This window comes from Balaenoptera musculus, chromosome 11, assembly GCF_009873245.2.
Source record: "Balaenoptera musculus isolate JJ_BM4_2016_0621 chromosome 11, mBalMus1.pri.v3, whole genome shotgun sequence".
Taxonomy (NCBI): domain Eukaryota; kingdom Metazoa; phylum Chordata; class Mammalia; order Artiodactyla; family Balaenopteridae; genus Balaenoptera; species Balaenoptera musculus.
The window spans coordinates 96,998,824-97,016,783 of NC_045795.1; the positions used below are offsets into that span (position 1 = coordinate 96,998,824).

The 17,960-nt window shown below is 41.6% G+C and overlaps 2 protein-coding genes across 7 annotated transcripts in view; one reads left to right on the plus strand and one right to left on the minus strand.

Moving 5' to 3' along the window:
• Positions 1–128: 128 nt before the first annotated feature.
• On the minus strand, positions 129–16,429 carry EMC3 (ER membrane protein complex subunit 3). Its single transcript, XM_036868749.1, has 8 exons — positions 16,078–16,429; positions 11,025–11,082; positions 10,598–10,691; positions 8,706–8,810; positions 7,904–7,985; positions 5,657–5,736; positions 4,800–4,882; positions 129–1,164 (listed from the first exon to the last, which is right to left on the minus strand). Exons 1-8 carry the CDS (start codon positions 16,230–16,232, stop codon positions 1,036–1,038), a joined length of 786 nt encoding a protein of 261 aa, XP_036724644.1. The 5' UTR covers positions 16,233–16,429; the 3' UTR covers positions 129–1,035.
• FANCD2 (FA complementation group D2) overlaps positions 16,382–17,960 on the plus strand; it is a 59,587-nt gene continuing 58,008 nt past the window's right edge. For 3 of the 6 annotated variants that reach the window (XM_036868714.1, XM_036868718.1, XM_036868716.1), the window contains exon 1: positions 16,382–16,519. The gene's annotated coding sequence lies outside the window, so the exon portion shown is untranslated. Of the gene's footprint in view, positions 16,668–17,960 lie in introns of all 6 variants that reach the window. The other 3 variants (XM_036868717.1, XM_036868719.1, XM_036868715.1) reach the window with 2 other exon arrangements.

The window sequence follows — 17,960 nt, forward strand, 5'->3', positions numbered from 1 at the left end:
TCACCTCGTGGTACAGAAATGGCCCTCTGCCACTTCCCTGGGACAGTTAATCCAGGCAGAATTATTCCTGGGCAACCCTTACCTATGTGTCTGCCAGCAATCACCCTCTCTCCCTTCTTTTTTTTTTATTTTTTATTTTTCTTCCTCTCTCCCTTCTTACAACCATATGTAAGCTCTCTCTCACCCAGAATAACTTGGACATGGGGTCTGTCGTTCAACAGAGTAGCCATATACAGTACAGCACCACTGATTTGTCAACGGATTTGATATATTCTGAACTCCAGATCAAGACCTTGCATTACTTAACTGTTGAAGTCTTTGAGGATCCCAAAGGCACTTGAGAATCTGGCAGTGTCTCAGGGTCACCAATTTTCACTGGACAGTATTAAGACAGAGAGAAGGTTTGCTAAGTCTGTCCTGGCCCTGGGTATTCACTCTGAAAAGAGTTTGTTTGAATAAAGTTTTAACATATTGGCTCTTCATGTCATTCTGCAGGCGCAAAATGAACAACACAGAGTTTCATCCATTGGTCCTAAATTTTCGGTAATGAAAATGTATTATTTGCATAAGGAAAGTTATAAAAATACTAACAAAAAATTAAAGGTAAAACGCGGGGTGTTTGGATCCCAAGAAAACAGGCGTTTACTATGGTTTAGAAGTCAGAGTGACTGTACATAATCATTAGGTTTAATTGACAACACTTTTTCTGAAATTCCTGAATTTTTGCTAAGTTTTATATATTATCACTAGCTTGAGTTTCTCCCCCTCTCTTACTTTTATTACTAGAGTCACCAGAAGGAAAACTTTAAACATTTCAAAACTCGTTGTTTCTGGGCAAGTCACCCAGCACACACTCCTCATGTTTCTTCTGGTTTCAAACATAAAGGGGAACCCGGCTCAGACAAGAACAATCCTTGCTGCACACCCGCCAGCTCACGCATCCCCCTTTTTATTCCGAGAGGCTCCAGCTCAAACAAAAGTTACAAGGTTAAGCGCTACTCCGAGTTCCTGACACAGCTGACCCCTGCTTGGTCTTCAAAAAATAGAGGTCTGTAATTCCTTTTTGAACATGCCTTCGAAGTGGAGGTCTTTGGCCATGAGCTCCTCTTCGACATCATCTAGTGCCCACTGGTGATCCGTCAGCTCCAAAGCTTCCCACTCTGTCTGCAGAGGAAGAGAATGTGGGGGCAGGGAGAGAAGGGCTGTTATAAGAGCAGCGCTGACTTGCTTGGGCCAGGAGCTGGGTTCAGCTATGTACATGTGAAGCTCACTCAATCCTATGAGGTAGGTGCTGCTCTCCCCTTACCCACCCCCCTGCCCCCAAGTTACAGACTAGGAGACTAGGCTAAGAAAGAAAGAATTTGTTCAAAGTCATTGGAGCTGGCAACTAATAACATTTCTCAAGTATTCTATTAATGCTGACTACTTTCGCTTTTAGTAGGTTTTTAAAAAATGTTGTATGAAACTTAATGTGCAATACAAATGTTAGCTCATGGGTGTGGGTTTTTAAATATATAATTTAGGCCGTAAAATTCACCCCTTTAATATGTGCAATTTAGTGGTTTTTAGTATATTCACAAAGATGTGCAACCATCACCACTACCTAATTCCAGAACACTTTCGTCACTGCAAAAACAACTCCGTGTCAAACAGCAAACACCCCCCACTATCCTCTCCCGCAACCACTGGCAACTACTACTTTACTTTCTGTATCTTTTTTTTTTTTTTTTTTGGCTTTGTTGGGGCTTCGTTGCTGCGCGGGCTTTCTGTAGTTGCAGCGAGCAGGGGCTACTCTTCCTTGCGGTGCGCGGGCTTCTCATTGCGGTGGCTTCTCTTGCTGCGGAGCACGGGCTCTAGGCACGCGGGCTTCAGTAGTTGTGGCTTGAGGGCTCTAGAGCACAGGCTCAGTAGTTGTGGCTCATGGGCTTAGTTGCTCCGCAGCATGTGGGATCTTCCCGGACCAGGGATCAAACCCTTGTCCCCTGCATTGGCAGGCGGATTCTTAACCACTGCACCACCCGGGAAGTCCCTGAACATTCTTGTACTAAGTTTTTGTGTGAACATGTGTTTTCAATTCTCTTGGGTACTTCGCTAAGAGTAGAACTGCTGGGTCATATATGGTAACTGTGTTTAACTCTTTGAGGAAAGGCTAAAAACTGTGTTCCGAAGTGGCTGCACAATCACCAGCAGGTATGAGGGTTCCAATTTCTTTGTATCTTTGTCAACACTCATTATCCATCTTTGTATTTCATTGTGGTTTTGATTTGCATTTCCCTGATGACTAATGATGTTGGGCATCTTTTCATGAGCTTAGTTTATTGGGTATTTGTGTATCTTCTTTGGAGAAATGTTTATTCATGTCTTTTGCCCATTTTTACTGGATCATCTTTTTATTGTTGAGTTCTAAGAGTTCTTTATTCTGAATACTGGACCCTTATCAGATATATGATTTGCAGACATTTTCTCTGATTCTCTGGGTTGTCTTTTCACTTTCTTAATAGTGTCTTTAGAAGCACAGTCTTCATTTTGACAAAGTTCCACTTATCTATTTTTCCTTTTGCTGCTAATACTTTTGATGTCATATCTAAGAAATCATTGCCTAATCCAAGGTCACAAACATTTACACCTATGTTTTCTTTTAAGAGCTTTATAATTTTAGCTCTTATATTTAAGTCTTTGACCCATTTAAAAACTTCTATTCAAAAAAATTTTTTTTATTGTGGTAAAATATATATACAATACAAAATTTGCCACTTTTAGCCACTGTTAAGTATACAATTTAGTGGCATTTATTAGGTTCACAATGCTATGCAACCATCACCACTATCTATTTCCAAATTTTTCATCCCCTGAAACAGAAACTCTGTACCCAGTAAGCAATAAGAATCTTTTCTCCCCCACTGAATTGTCTTGGCACCTTTGTCAAAAATCATTTGATCTAAATGTATGGATTTATTTCTGAACTCTCAATTCTATTCTGTTGATCTGGATGTCTGTCCATATGCCAATCCCACACAGTCTTCATTACTGTAGCTCAGAAGTAGGTTTTCAGATCAGGAAGTGTGAGTCTTCCAACTTTGTTATTATTCAACATTGTTTTGCCTGTTCTGGGGCCCTTTCATCTCCATATGAACTTCTGGATTAGCCTGCCAATTTCTGCAAGACAGGTTGGTGGAATTTTGATAGGGATTATGTTGAATCTGTAGATCAACAGATCTAGATTGCCATCTTGATAATACTAAGTCAAGATAATATGTACATGGATATATTTCCATTTATTTAGGTCTTTTTTAGTTTCTTTCAGCAGTATTTTACAATTATCAGTGTACAAGTCTTGCGTGTTTTAAATTTCTTCTTATTTTATTCTCTTTGATACTATTGTAAGTGGAATTGGGTTTTAAAATTTTTTTTTAATTGAAGTATAGTTGATTTACAATGTTGTACCAATCTCTGCTATACAGAAAAGTGAATCAGTTATACGCATATAGACATTATTTTTTTACATTCTTTTCCATTATGGTTTGGAATTGTTTTCTTAATTTCAATTTTTCAGATTCTTTATTACCAGTGTGTAGAACAACGACTGCTTTCTGAATATTGATCTTGTATCCTAAAACCTTGCTGAACTTATTACGTGTAATAGTTTTTTTGTGGATTCCTTACGATATTCTATATACAAGACCATGTTATTTGCAAACAAAGATAGTTTTACTTCTTCCTTTCTAATCTAGATGCCTTTTCTTTCTTTTTCTTGCCTAACTGCCCAGGCTAGAACATCTAGTACAATGTTGGGTAGAAGTGGTGAGAGTGGACATCCTTGTCTTGTTCCTAACCCTAGGGGAAAAGCTTTCAGTATGAGTGTGGATGTTAGTTGTGGGTCTTTCATAGATATCTTGCATCAAGATGAGCAAATTCCCCTCTATTTCTAGTTTTTATCATGAAAAATTAGTGAGAGTTTGCTGTACAAAAATTATATTGGATTTTACAAATTCCAGAATCATTTCATGAAAGGCTGTAAGTAATTTAGATTTTTTTTTTTTTTTGGCTGTGCTGCGTGGCCTGTGGGATGTTAGTCCCTTGGCCAGGGATTGAGCCCAGGCCCTCAGCAGTCAGAGCGCAGAGTCCTAATCACTGGACCGCCAGGGAATTCCCAATTTAGATTTTATTGAATGAAATTTATATCACGGTCCAAAAAAGTTCAAAATATTCCAAATGTTTACTTGGTACCTCTGATTGGGCTGTTTTGTTTTTTTAAAAAATTTATTTATTTATTTTTGGCTGCGTTGGGTCTTCGTTGATGTGCACGGGCTTTCTCTAGTTGCGGCGAGCGGGGCTACTCTTCGTTGCAGTGCGCGGGCTTCTCATTGCGGTGGCTTCTCTTGTTGCAGAGCATGGGCTCTAGAGCACAGGCTCAGTAATTGTGGCCCACGGGCTTAGTTGCTCCGCGGCATGTGGGATCTTCCTGGACCAGGGCTCGAACCCATGTCCCTTGCATTGGCGGGCGGATTTTTAACCACTGTGCCACCAGGGAAGTCCTGGGCTGTTTTTATAACTTCATTTACAGTGTGGATTAAACTGGGTGAGCATTTAAAAACCAGTAAAAGTACCAAGAATCTCTAATTTACTTAACAGATGATTCTGTCTCTGGAATAAGAGACATGTAAACGGAAATACATTTTTGCTAAATTTAAAGGATGGAACCACACATACTACACTCACTTCAGGAAATTCATCTTTAAAAGTAACTCTGGTAACACCTTTCCGAGCTTCAGTGAAGCTCGGAGGAGAAGTGAGTGTACCTTAAAAGCTTTGTTGGTGTCGGCAGGCATGGCCATGGCTGCTCCAGTCATCTGTTCCTGCATCATCCGTGATTGGTCAGCAGCTGCAGCGTAAGACACATCCGCGTGAGTGCCAGGGCGCAGAGAGCACCCAGGACCCTCGGAGAAGGATGGTCCTTACACAGCACTTACAGATGCTTGGTAGTGGGTTAGAGAACCATATGACAGTTCACTGGCCCTGTCACGCACTATGTGAAAGCACTTTACCTCTTCTGAAAAATGGACATGATAATAGCAGAAGGAAGATAACGAAAGGAAGTGCTAAACTTTATTTCAAATTTAAATAACACTAACAACAGCCATCAGTTACTGAGCAACTCCTACATGCCAGGTACTTCACTAAGTACTTTATGTGTCTACCTCATCTACTCCTAACAACAAACCCAGAAGTCAATCATTAAGGTCCCTATTTTACAGATAGGCAAACAGAGGACTGGAGTGCTTAAGTAACTTGCCCAAGGTCCCAGCTTGGCAGAGAGAGCCAGGATTGATACCAGCAGGAACTCTAGTCAATGAGTAAACTGATCAAACCCAGCCTTCTTTCAGCTTCAGGTTTACAGGCTTGTATTGCTGGAGCTGGATCCCTCACAGGAGGGCATCAGACTCTGGGCAACTAAATACTGTCCCCATGATTACCAAGGAGAATTCAGATCTTCAGTCTGACCCTGGGGTTTTTAAGACTCAGAATACCTCAGAAACTTATGAATATGTTTAAGGAATGAAGCACTGTATTTGACTGTGTTCACAAACAGCATAGACTACATGATCATTTTGGCCCTGGCGTGAATGACTCATGTATTGAAGTATTTGCTTCTTACCATTATCTTGGCCCAAAATCAGAGAGTAAATGCTCCGAAGCCCAAAGACATTGAGGAAATACCAGGATGCAGAACTCACCCTAGGAAGCAAAAGTGAAACAATGTAGGTAAGTTATTTCAGAATTAACCTAGTTCACACACTTTTCTACCATCCAAAGTTGTTCAGAGTATGTAAAGGAATCACCTGGGGCAGGCTGTAGTCATCCAAAGCACAACCAAAGAAGAAACACAAGTTGTGGAGGCCATGTTGCAAATAGTTATAGCTCTCTGCAGGCGAACAGCTGAGCACTGGATTTGGACAGACTTGGGGGTCAAATCTCAATTCCTCCACTCACTTCCCAGAGTTGCCATGAGGATAAAATAAGGTAATGTACGGAGGCAAACTGCTCCTTCCGGCTATGTGATAAATTCTTTGGCATTCAGTAGCAGGAACTGAACTCACAACTGGTGTGCTTCATTTTATCAGGGAATGCAAGCTTTGTTTAATTTTTCCTTCATACATAATGGGTTTTCAAACCATTTATTATTTGTAATCATAAAAACAACACACACTTGTTATATATAATAAATGCCAACAATACTAAAGTACATAAAATATAAATAGAAAGAGGCCTCCTGTCCTGAATTCCATTCTCTAGAAGGAATCACAAGTGTTGGTGGGCTTCATACTGAAGACTGTAGCAACTGGGAAAGCCATTCCAAGTTTTGAACTATTATCATCAAAGCCCTCCTTAGCTTAGGTTTCCCACCTTACCCCAATAAAGTTAATATGCTCGCATATAATAAAAACTAAAGAGTATAAGAAATGATACAGAGTTGGAAAGAACCCACACTTCATTCCAATACTTGGGTCACACCTATCTGTACATAATGTTGCAGGTTGGTAAGCTAGTTTATAGCCGGTTCTAGGCTCCTTTGTCCACGCGAGTATGTCAGATGCTGAGAAAAGATAAAAAAGCTTTTCTCCAGCCCATGAAGTTTTTGTTTAGCCCACATGAGACTGGAAGGTCAAGGTTTAATAGAGTCATGCTACTCATATTAAGTATAGCTTTTCTCCTCTGGGGGAAGGGCACATAGCCAAGACTCTCCCAGCACCGGGTCTATCCTGTCCCTCCCAAACAACCAGAGACTGCTCTGCTCCAACTGGGGAGTGAATCAAGATCAGCACTGGTTACCCCCCGTTGCCCATTCTCCTCCTTCTCCTACTGTTTGGCTTCCTTTAGATGCTAGTCTTTGGGAAGCCATAGACAAAATAATCTGGAGAGACCACATGAAGAAGCACTACTGCATTCCAGAGGCTGTAGCAGTGTTCTAAGAGCTCTTCAGATTTTGGGTTTTATTACTCTGCTATAAAAAACAGAATGGTAAGACACGAGTGTTGGATTTGGACAGGTTTGTGGTCAAATCTCAATGTCTCCAATTACTTCATAGGGTTTCCATATATTATAAAATAATATATGGAAAATCCTTAGAACGGTGACTGGTACCAATGAAAAGGATTAATGTTGTTATTAGCAGTAATGTATTTTGGAAAAAAGAATACCAACATCCACTTCCATAAGCTCCAGGGTATGTATTGCTAAAAAGTCTGCCTTGGCCAGAGTTCCTGGCTTTATCTTTTAAATTTCTTGGAGTGGACACATCTGCTCTTGGACTCCTCAGCCCCAAGATGCTAGGGAAAAAGAGGCTGATACAGGGCTTCCCTGGTGGCGCAGTGGTTAAGAATCCTCCTGCCAATGCAGGGGACACGGGTTTGAGCCCTGGTCCAGGAAGATCCCACATGCCATGGAGCAACTGAGCCCATGCGCCACAACTACTGAGCCTGCGCTCTAGAGCCCGCGAGCCACAGCTACTGAGCCCGTGTGCCACAACTACGGAAGCCCGCGCCCCTAGAGCCCATGCTCTGCAACAAGAGAAGCCATCGCAATGAGAAGGTCTCGCACTGCAACGAAGAGTAGCCCCCACTCGCCACAACTAGAGAAAGCCCGCGTGCAGCAACGAAGACTCAACACAGCCAAAAATAAAATTAATTAATTAATTAATTAAAGAGGCTGATACATTCTCTCCTTTTGCAAGACTCATGTAAAAGTTGCCATAATCCACCTGTGGCATTCTGAGTGGAGTTTCAATGAGAAAAACTCCAAAAACCTATTCCAGTGAAGCAGGCAAACTGGAAATCCTGTTCTTTAAGAGATCCCTGTTTTAGATTTTGGTTGGTGTTTTTATTAAATAGAAGAAAGTCCTTACCAGGAGGCATCTAATGTGAGTAGTTCAATTCCTTGCTGTAGCATAGGCTTAAAACGGAGGGTCAGTGGAAACGGGACCTTGGCTGCAGAGAAGAAAGAAAAAATTCAGAATCACTCCCAGCTTCCTTTGTAGAACAGTTTAAGTGTGATGCACATATTATTTCCCTGAGGAGGTGGGAAATCTGTACCATACAGTGTTTAGAAAATGATTTCTACAAGGAGATGTGTGTCACCTTCTGAAGAATTAACAGTCAAATGTCACTCTGCTCTAGTTCCTTGAAAAACACCAGCTTCTCAAGTGCTTAAGAAGCAGGGGCTCAAACTGAGCTGTGTCCCAAAATCTGGAAAAGAAACTTGCACTGATCTGTTAAGCCCAAAGTGGAATACATACACACAACGAACTACATTACTGAGAAACCTAGTTCATTTAAATCAAAGCAGCTTACAAACAAATTGACCAACAACTCACCCCAACACCTAGAAAATGAAGTCAAGACAGAAATAGGCTTCCCTTTCTCCTACTCACTAGAATACCAAACTAGTTTCGGATATAAACTAGCAATCCACTTGTTTGAGTCCCTATTAGTAAAAAAGCAACCACATCATGAATTTATGATCATTTTGGGATAAGAGCCGTAAAATCAGAGCATATTAAATTTTTTTGTTCAAAGACTTATCAGTTTCCACTAGAGAACATAGGACCCGTGATAGTGGTGTCTCAGCAGCCCTTGGATTTCTGAACAGGGTCATGGGAAAGGATCACAGATGAAGTAAACCTGAAGTCTTCTGGGTCTATAACTTACTTGTGACAAAGCCTGAAAACGTCATGTTGATCCATCCACCAATAAGAATCATAGGGAGGACATTTGTGACATTGCCTTTCATCATGTCTGTGAGCATAGTGGGATCTAAGACAAAACACAAGAAACCAATACCTGTTACCACTGTTGGCAGGGACTTACTCCTGTTTTCTGTAAGTTTTTAATTTATTTGATAATTAAAGTAATACAAGCTCATTGTAAAAAATTCAAACGACATAGAAACACAGGATGCAGACAGTTCCTCTGAGCCTACTCTCTGAACATTTTTAACTGTTTGTTTTATCTCCTTCCATCTTTATATATCTATAAAAACATACATACGCACTTATACATGAATATACACACAATAGTTTCTCTCTCTCTATATATATATATACATATAAAGGGATACTATGCTTACTATTCTGCTACTTTTTTTGTTTGTTTGTTTTGTTTTTTGACTGTGTTGGGTCTTCGTTGCTGCGTGCGGGCTTTCTCTAGTTGCGGTAAGCAGGGGCTACTCTTTGTTGTGGTGCATGGGCTTCTCATAGCGGTGGCTTCTCTAGTTGCGGAGCATGGGCTCTAGGTGCGCGGGCTTCAGTAGTTGTGGCACATGGGCTCAGTAGTTGTGGCTCGCAGGCTCTAGAGTGCAGGCTCAGTAGTTGTGGCGCATGGGCTTAGTTGCTCCATGGCATGTGGGATCTTCCCGGACCAGGGCTCGAACCCGTGTCCCCTGCATTGGCAGGTGGATTCTTAACCACTGTGCCACCAAGGAAGTCCCTATTCTGCTCTTTAATTTTAAAAAGTTAACATATTGGGAATGGTGTTTCCACATTGGTATAATACCTCTCATTATTTTTAATGTCTGCATGGGAGTCCACTGTGTGGTCACTCATCACTTCTGGGTAGGCCTATAGATTGTTTTTTTGTTTGTTTGGTTGGTTTTTTGGCCAGTAAACAGTGTTACCAACAACTTCCTTGTACATAAATCTGCATGTTTATATAAATGTTTCTGTAAGAGAAACTCTTAGAAGAATTTCTGGGCCAAGGGATTTACCATTTAAAACTGGCTTTCAACAACAGTGAGAGGGCCTAACTTCCCATGACCTTGACAGTAGCAGTTTTGGTCAAGCTTTTCAATCTTTGCCAGTTTAATGGGCTATAAACGACATCTTGTTTTAATTTGCATTCCACTGATTTTAGTGATGTCAAGTATCTTTTCATATACTTATTGGTCTTTTTTTCTTGTAGGTTTTCTAAAAGACTTATTAAAATCAATTCCAGTATCTTCTGTCTAGGTTTAAAATAACTGGTTATCTCACCTAAAGAAATAGGTACTGAAATGAGTGGATAGGCAACACTGAATAATAAGTTATTTTGTTTTACTTTAAAGATGCTGTATTTTTCACATGACGGGGATCAGAGAAAGTAAGAAATCTGTTAGAGGAAAAACTGTAGGATGGGCCAAGCAATCATGTCTGACAAAGAAATAGATGGTCTAGGGAAGCAGTCAGGCAGAATCTGGAGGTCATCTGTCAGCAGTAGGATCCAGGCACTGGATGGGACCTGGGACTGGAATGCTCTCCAGCTGTGCTCCTCAGAGCCCCGGTTCCTGAGGAACAGCAAAGGGGAGAGACCCAGGGACAATGGCTCTAGTCCCCACCCCCTCAGCTGAGAGCTCTTTTTTTAATCCACTTTATACATTGGGGTTCCCTGAAGATTTATTTGAAAAAGAGAACCCCACTTCTGTAGATCCCTGTATCCGATGATCCCTAAGGTCCCTTAGATTACTGTTTTGTAAAATTTAAATTTCAAATAAAATGACATCCTCCCTGCCCATCCCCCCAATAATGATAAAAGTCTTCCTTAAAGATGAGAGAAGGGAATAAACATACCAGTCATAGGAGAAGGAGGAACAACCTTCCTTTTAGTTTTTTTGAAAAATCCATCCTCTGGGTTGTTGAAGTAATATTTTCGTGTCAGGAAAGACTAGTAGAAAAAAGAACTTTTTAAGTCTTAAAACTGTGACATAGCACATTGTCAAATTATTCCCCCAAGGTTTAGTCAGAAGGCCCTTGGAATATGCTGTTACACTCAGAGCTGGCAGCCTACTTGGCAGCTGACCTGACACTTTAGCTGAGTCACATTTAAAAACAATTTCCCAAGAAGGGCAAGGTCACAATGACAGCAAACACCGCCAGGACACAGCTTAATTACCGACTTGCCCGCCTTCAGCTTTCCCCGAAGAATCCCCTTATAAAACATTCAGATATCTACTGCCCTCAACAGTGAATCGCGGAGCTTTTACTCATTTATGAGTACCTGTTTGGGAATGTATTTTCCATTTTCCCTGAGGACTCTGCTTCGAATTAGGACTTGACTGAAAAATACAACCAAGACAATGAGATTTTTAAAAGCGAAACACTAGAAGAAAATGAGAGAATAAAGTAGAACACCTATTTAAACACAAGACAGGGCCTATTTGGCAATAGCTCTGTGCGGAAACTTTTCAAAATACAGTGTTCTTAAAACCAGTAGAACATATTTAACCCAACAATGAGCTTTCCAAAAGAGCATTTTTCAGACGTGACTGTTCCTGAACAAAGATTTCTGAGGAAGGCACATTTGGGACATTACGCTCAGCTTTTTCTTACTTTATAATGAGCTAAGAAGGAACTTTCTCTGAGTGAAAAAGAGTAGCAGTTGGATGCTACTCAGAAGACCTGGGGCCAGGAGGAGGGAGGAAGGGTGAGGATAAACGAAGGAAGTTTTTAAACCCGATAGAGAAGTGAGTACAAGACTTGACAGGGTTGTTACCCGACAGACAACAAATAGAAATTGTACTCAGGACTCAGGATGTTAGTACGCTTTCAATAAATACTTATTGAATTAATAAATGAAATTATCTGATACTTGAACATAATTGATCATTACAGATAACAAAGTGTAATACCACAAGTAGGCAGTGCTAAGATACAAACATCAAACAGAAGAGATAAAAATGCTAATTTTTTCTAGATTTTCAAAGGTTGTTTTAATGAGCGGAATAAAAAACCTCCTTAAGTTAATGGAAATCCTTCTGGAAAAGTGAAAAAAACTGTATACAGAAATGAACACAAGAAAACTGTGCTTGGTTTACTGTCTACTCCTCAATGTAGACCACCTGCTCTAAGCAGTCAGCCGGTATGCTTAGGGTCCCGCTGTCACCTTATGCATATTCTAGCTTCTCCATGTGCTGGGATTGCTCTAGTGCCCCCTCCCTCACCAATTCTACCTCATCATGCTCCAACACCCTTTTCAAATCCCACCTTCTCCATAGAACTCTTTTTTTTTTAAAAATTAATTAATTTATTTTTGGCTGAGTTGGGTCTTTGTTGCTGCGCGGGGTTTCTCTAGTTGCGGCACAGGCTCGGTAGCTGTGGCACCCGGGCTCAGCTGCTCCACGGAATGTGGGATCCTCCCGGACCAGGGCCCGAACCCGCGCCCCCCGCATTGGCAGGTGAATTCCCAACCACCGCACCACCAGGGAAGTCCCAGAACTCTTTTTTTAATTGAAGTATAGTTGATTTACAATATTGCATTAGTTTCAGGTATACAACATAGTGATTCAGGTTTTTTTTTTTGCATATTATTTTCCATTATAGGTTATTACAAGATATTAGATATAATTCCCTGTGTTATACAGTAAATCCTTGTTGCTTATCTATTTTAGGTACAGTAGTTTGTATCTGTTAATCCCATACTTGTAATTTGTTCCTCCCCGCCTCCTGGTGCCCTTCGGTAACTGTAAGTTTGTTTTCTATGTCTGTGAGTCTGTTTCTGTTTTCTATATAGATTTATTTGTATTATATTTTAGATTTCACATGTAAGTGATATAGTGTTTCTCTTCGTCTGGCTTATTTCACTAAGCATAATATTCTCTAGGTCCATCCATGTTGCTGCAAATGGCAACATTTCATTCCTTTTTATGGCTGAGTAATATTCCATGGAACTCTTTTTGATGCCCAGTGGCCTCATGGAATTCTCTCTGGTCCTCCTCCTCTTGACCTCATTATACTGTACAGCTGACTGCTCTATACGCAAGCCTACAGAGGTGACAGGTGATATGTTTCGTTCCCTGGGAGCTAGTCTAAAGCTATTCACGGACTTCCCTGATGGTGCAGTGGTTAAGAATCCGCCTGCCAATGAAGGGGACACGGGTTCAAGCCCTGGTCCGGGAAGATCCCACATGCCGTGGAGCAACTAAGCCCGTGAGCCACAACTACTGAGCCTGCGCTCTAGAGGCCATGAGCCACAACTACTGAGCCCACGTGTCACAACTACTGAAGCCCATGCACCTAGAGCCCATGCTTCGCAAGAAGAGAAGCCATCGCAATGAGAAGCCCACACACTGCAACGAAGAGTAGCCCCCACTCGCCACAACTAGAGAAAGTCCACGTGCAGCAACAAAGACCGAATGCAGCCAAAAATAAATTTAAAAAAATAATAAAGACATCTTTTTAAAAAATAAATAAAGCTGTTCACAATGTGGCCTATGTACCAACACTGGTCTGTGACGAGGTAAGAATAGTCACTGAGAGTGAGGGTTTAGAAACCTTTATAGTAAATTGACATTGTCACAACATCCAAATATGTGATCAAAAAATTTTACAAAAGCACCAGTCTGAGATAAATTGGAAATTGAAAAACCAAAAAAATTGGTCCTTTACCACTGACAGTTTAAGCAGCACTGGGTCTCCAATAATGGGTAAGAATTTAAGCTCTGGTGTTGGACAGATGCGTTGAAGTCTTTGCTCTGCCACTTGTTAATTATGTGATCTTGGATGAGTCATTTAAATTCCCTACACCTCCATTCATATTGTGTATAATAACAGATTTATTCTCATTGAAGAAATACTTCTTGAGCTTCTGAGTGCCATGTTAGGTGACATGAACAACAGTGATCAAAAAGCAAGTATCTCAAGAAAATTAAAGTTTAGTGGGGGAGAAAAACATTAATCAAATAACCACAGGAATAAATGTGAAATTCATCTTTTATGTCCTAGGAAGGAGAGATGAATGGGGGATGTGACTGAGTCTAGTAAGTCGAGGTCTTGGAGAAAGCTTTGCTGAGGCGGTATGATTACGTTGAAATCTTAAGGATGAGTAGAGATTACCTTGGCCACGTGCTGGAGGGAACAGCTTGGGCAAAAGCTGTGAGGGAGGAGTAAGCACTATGTCTCTGAGGACCTGAGAAAAAAGGCCATATGGCTGGAAGAAAGAGGACTACAGAAATGTGGTGAGACAAGGCTTGAGAGGTTGGCAAGAGCCAGACTATGCAAGGCCATGTGAATCCCAACGCTTTTTAAAAAAATTGTGGTGAAAAACATGTAACAAAATTTACCATCTTAACCACATTTAAGCGCACAGTTCAGTAGTGTTAAGTATATTCACATTGTTGTGAAATAGATCTCCAGAACTTTTTCATCCTGCAAACCTGAAACTCTTCCCATTGCACAGTAACTCCCCCATTCCCCCTCTCCCAGCTCCTGGTAACCACCATTCTATCAATATTTTCTGTGAATTTGACTACTTTAGATACTTCACATAAGTGGAATCATACAAATACTGTCTTTTTGGGTCTGGTTTCTTTTACTTAGCTTAATGTCCTTAAGGTTTATCTATGTTGTACCATGTGACATGATTCCTTTCTTTTTAAGGGTTCTACTGTATTTTAGTCTTTATCTTAAAAGCAAAACGGGGAGGAAAGGAAACCCCTGCTGGTGGGAATGTAAATTGGTACAACCTTTATGGAAAATAGTATGGAGGTTCCACAAAAAATTAAAAATAGAATAGAATCACATTAAAAAATATATATATATATTTGCATCCCCATGTTCATTGCAGTATGAATCACAATAGCCCAGATATAGAAACAACCTTGAAAGGATAAAGACAACATGATATATATGTAGACACACACACACTGGAATATTATTCAGCCATGAAAAAGAAGGAAACCCCTCATTTGCAACAACATGGATGAACCATGAACACATTATACTAAATGAAATGAGCCAGACACAAAAGGACAAATACTGTATGATTCCACTTATATGAAGTACCTAGAGATAGAAAGTAGAATGGTGGGTCCCAGGGGCTGAGGGAGAAGGAAATGAGTTATTATTTAATAGGCCCAGAGTTTCTGTTAGGGATGAGGAAAATATTCTGGAAGTGGATGGTGGTGACAGTTGCACAACAATGTGAATGTACTTAATGTCATTGAATTGTATACTTAAAAACAGTCGAAATGGAAAATTTTATGTTATGTGTGTTTTACCACATTTTTTTTTAAAGAGCAAAAAGGAAATACTGAAGGACTTTAAGCTGAATTCTTCCCATATATTATGTCATTTAAAGTGATTACCACTGTACCGGCATATCCTAAGCACTAAGTTAATGGTATCTCCTATTTTCCTTGTGCATGTTTTATCACTTGGACTGAAACTCCCTGAGAGTAGGATCTTGACCTTGTCATATTTTGTACCCCAGAACATACAGCACAGTGCAGGGCACATGGGTGGTCATCAAGAAAACCTTGTTCACTATAGATAATTCAGGACTTCCACAGGCTGAACAGAAATTCGGCTAGGTCTCTAAACTGCTGAGCAATTTTGCAGAAGTGGGGTTGAGAATTGTGACCTTGAGGCATTTAAACCCTGAAGCAAGGCAAACTTAAATTATCCTATACATTCTAAACACTCAGTTTCTCTAAGGTCTGCAAATTCTACAAGAAATTTTTAATTTTGCATTTTCATTTCCATTAATATCTAAAAATAAGTCCTTGTACTGGTTATAAAGGTAAATTTCTGTTTTGCAGTGGTAACTTGCAAGTGAAAAACATTTTCTTAAGATAAAACTCTAGTTTTTGTTTTCTTTCCTTTCCGAAGAGTCAGTGTATTCTTCAATCTTGAGAACCACTTTTTACATACATTCTATTCCCAAATATGGTCTAATATTTTTTTATTTGTGTATTTTTCAGTTTTGGTTTAACACATTTTAGAAAAATTTTAGTAACTTTTGAGGCAGTAAAACTTAATTTATGAAACCAAATGTCCCATTTTGTGATCATTCAGGCTCATGGAAACTTATACTGTATCTAGAGAAATGTTTTACAGACATCATCTAAAATTTAATCCCCACGCCTGCTCTATGAGGCATGTCCTGGTATCATCGTCCTTTTGCAGATGAAGAAAGTGAAACACAGGGGTAACTCAGCCAAGGATAGTCAGCTAGAGGGGGCGCGATGTGAACCCGGGCAAACTGACATAACCCCTGCACTTTCTTGCCCAAGATCACGAGAGAGTGAGATCGCCGGAGAGGGGAGGGAGCTGACCTGTCGGAGACTTGTTCCTGGGTGAGCTTCTTGTCGCTCTGCAGCAGGATGGACACGTAGTGGCGAATCATGCCCACGAAGAAGGTGATGATAACGATAGGCAGGACCACCCAGAGGCGGATGTTGGAGTCGAGCAGCAGCTCCGGCCCTGCCATCTTCACAGAGAGCCGGCTCCCGGCCAGCTGTAGCCGGGTCGATCTTCACCGGGGCGCAGGTCTGCTCGTCGAGTTCGCCTCCGGGCCTTCTCACGCCCCTCAGCCAGGCGAGCCCGGAACCCCACCTCAGCCTCTGCCCTTGCGCCCTGCCCCCCGCCGGGCCGCGCGGCCGCCGGCTTCCGGCGGGGAAGTTTGACGTCACGGCGAGGCGCGCTTCGACGGCGTCCGTGTGGCGTTGCGCCGCGCGGGAAAGTCGAAAAGGATGAGCAACAACGGCTTCTCGGCGGGTGAGTGGAGCAGCGGTCGTCTCCTCTAGAGGCTCCGCGTCTCTGCGGCCGGTCTCTAGGCCCCGGCAGAGCCCGGCCTTTTCATCTGGGGCTCCGCGCCCCGAACCTCAGCTTCCTCAACTGTCTTGTCATGGGATAATCCTCCCAGGTACCTCCTTGCGTCGTTAAAATGACGAAGTGAGGAGGGACTTGACCCCTGCTCCCTCCCCGGAGGATCTGGTCCGGGCAGCCCGTCCGGTCTCCCCGGCTTTCAGGCTTGTGTGGAAGCGGGACCGGTTAGCACGTTACGGGCGTGTGCCCTGAAGTCAGGAGGCCGTGACTTGCCTTAGTTTTTCCATCGACAGAATGGCTGGTAATGGTTATAAGTAGTAAACGAGGCAACGGATAAAGAAAACGCTTAGCATGACGCTTGGTACATAGTAAATGGTAAATATTGTTGGAAGGCACTGTTATAATCAAGAGTAAGTGTAGGTGGTAGTTAAGAGGCAGATCCTGGAGCCGGATTGCTAAATTGGAATCCCAGCTCTGCCACTGAATGTGAGAATAATGGTAGCTACCTCAAGTTTTGTGAGGAATAAATGAAGTATCAAATGTAAAGCACTTAAAATAGTTTTTATTAGCCGTTAGTATTTACCTGCCTGCCAGCCATTCTCATTTAGCGAATATTCTCGGAAATTTTTTTTATGTCAGGTACCGTGCTGGGCACTAGGGATACCTGAAATAAAGGACACTGGGTTCCTGCTCTCAAAGAGCCCCACAGTCTAGTGCATTGTAAGGGCTCCTACATATACTCTGGAGCAGGGAAGCTGGAGTAGTAATCTTCCTTGGGGATAGGAGGAAGATGACATTTGACTGAGTCTTTAAGGAGGAGGAGTAATTTCCAGGCGGATAAGAGCATTTCAGGTGAAAACAACACCTTATGCAAAAGCACTGAAACCAGGAAGGTTCTAGTTTACAAAATTGAACTCCCTGTGGTTCAGGCCCTCCCCTACCTCTGCAGGCTCATTTCTCACTCTACATTCTCCCTGTTTCAGTGTTGAGTTTTTCCCTGTCTGGACCACTCTTTTCATACCTCTTCTACTGGCTAACTCTTATTTCAACCCTCAGGTCTCTGCTTAAAAGTCACTTTCTCAAAGAGATTATCCCTGAGAAATTGTCCCTGCTTTTCTTCATCACCACCAACTAGACTAGATTTCCTCATAGCACCCTGCACTTTTCTTTTATAACTACATCAGGACTACTTGGTACTATATAGTAAACTCCCTGAGGACAGGGGTTGTATGTGGTTCACTGTTGTAACCCCAGCACCTAGCACAGTCCCTAGCATGTAGTATTGGGTTAATGAGTTAAAGGAGCAGTAGATTGGGGCTAGATGATGAAGGATCTTAAATGTCAGAGAACTGTGGGTTTTATCTTTCAGCAAGAGGGAAACGGTCTGGCT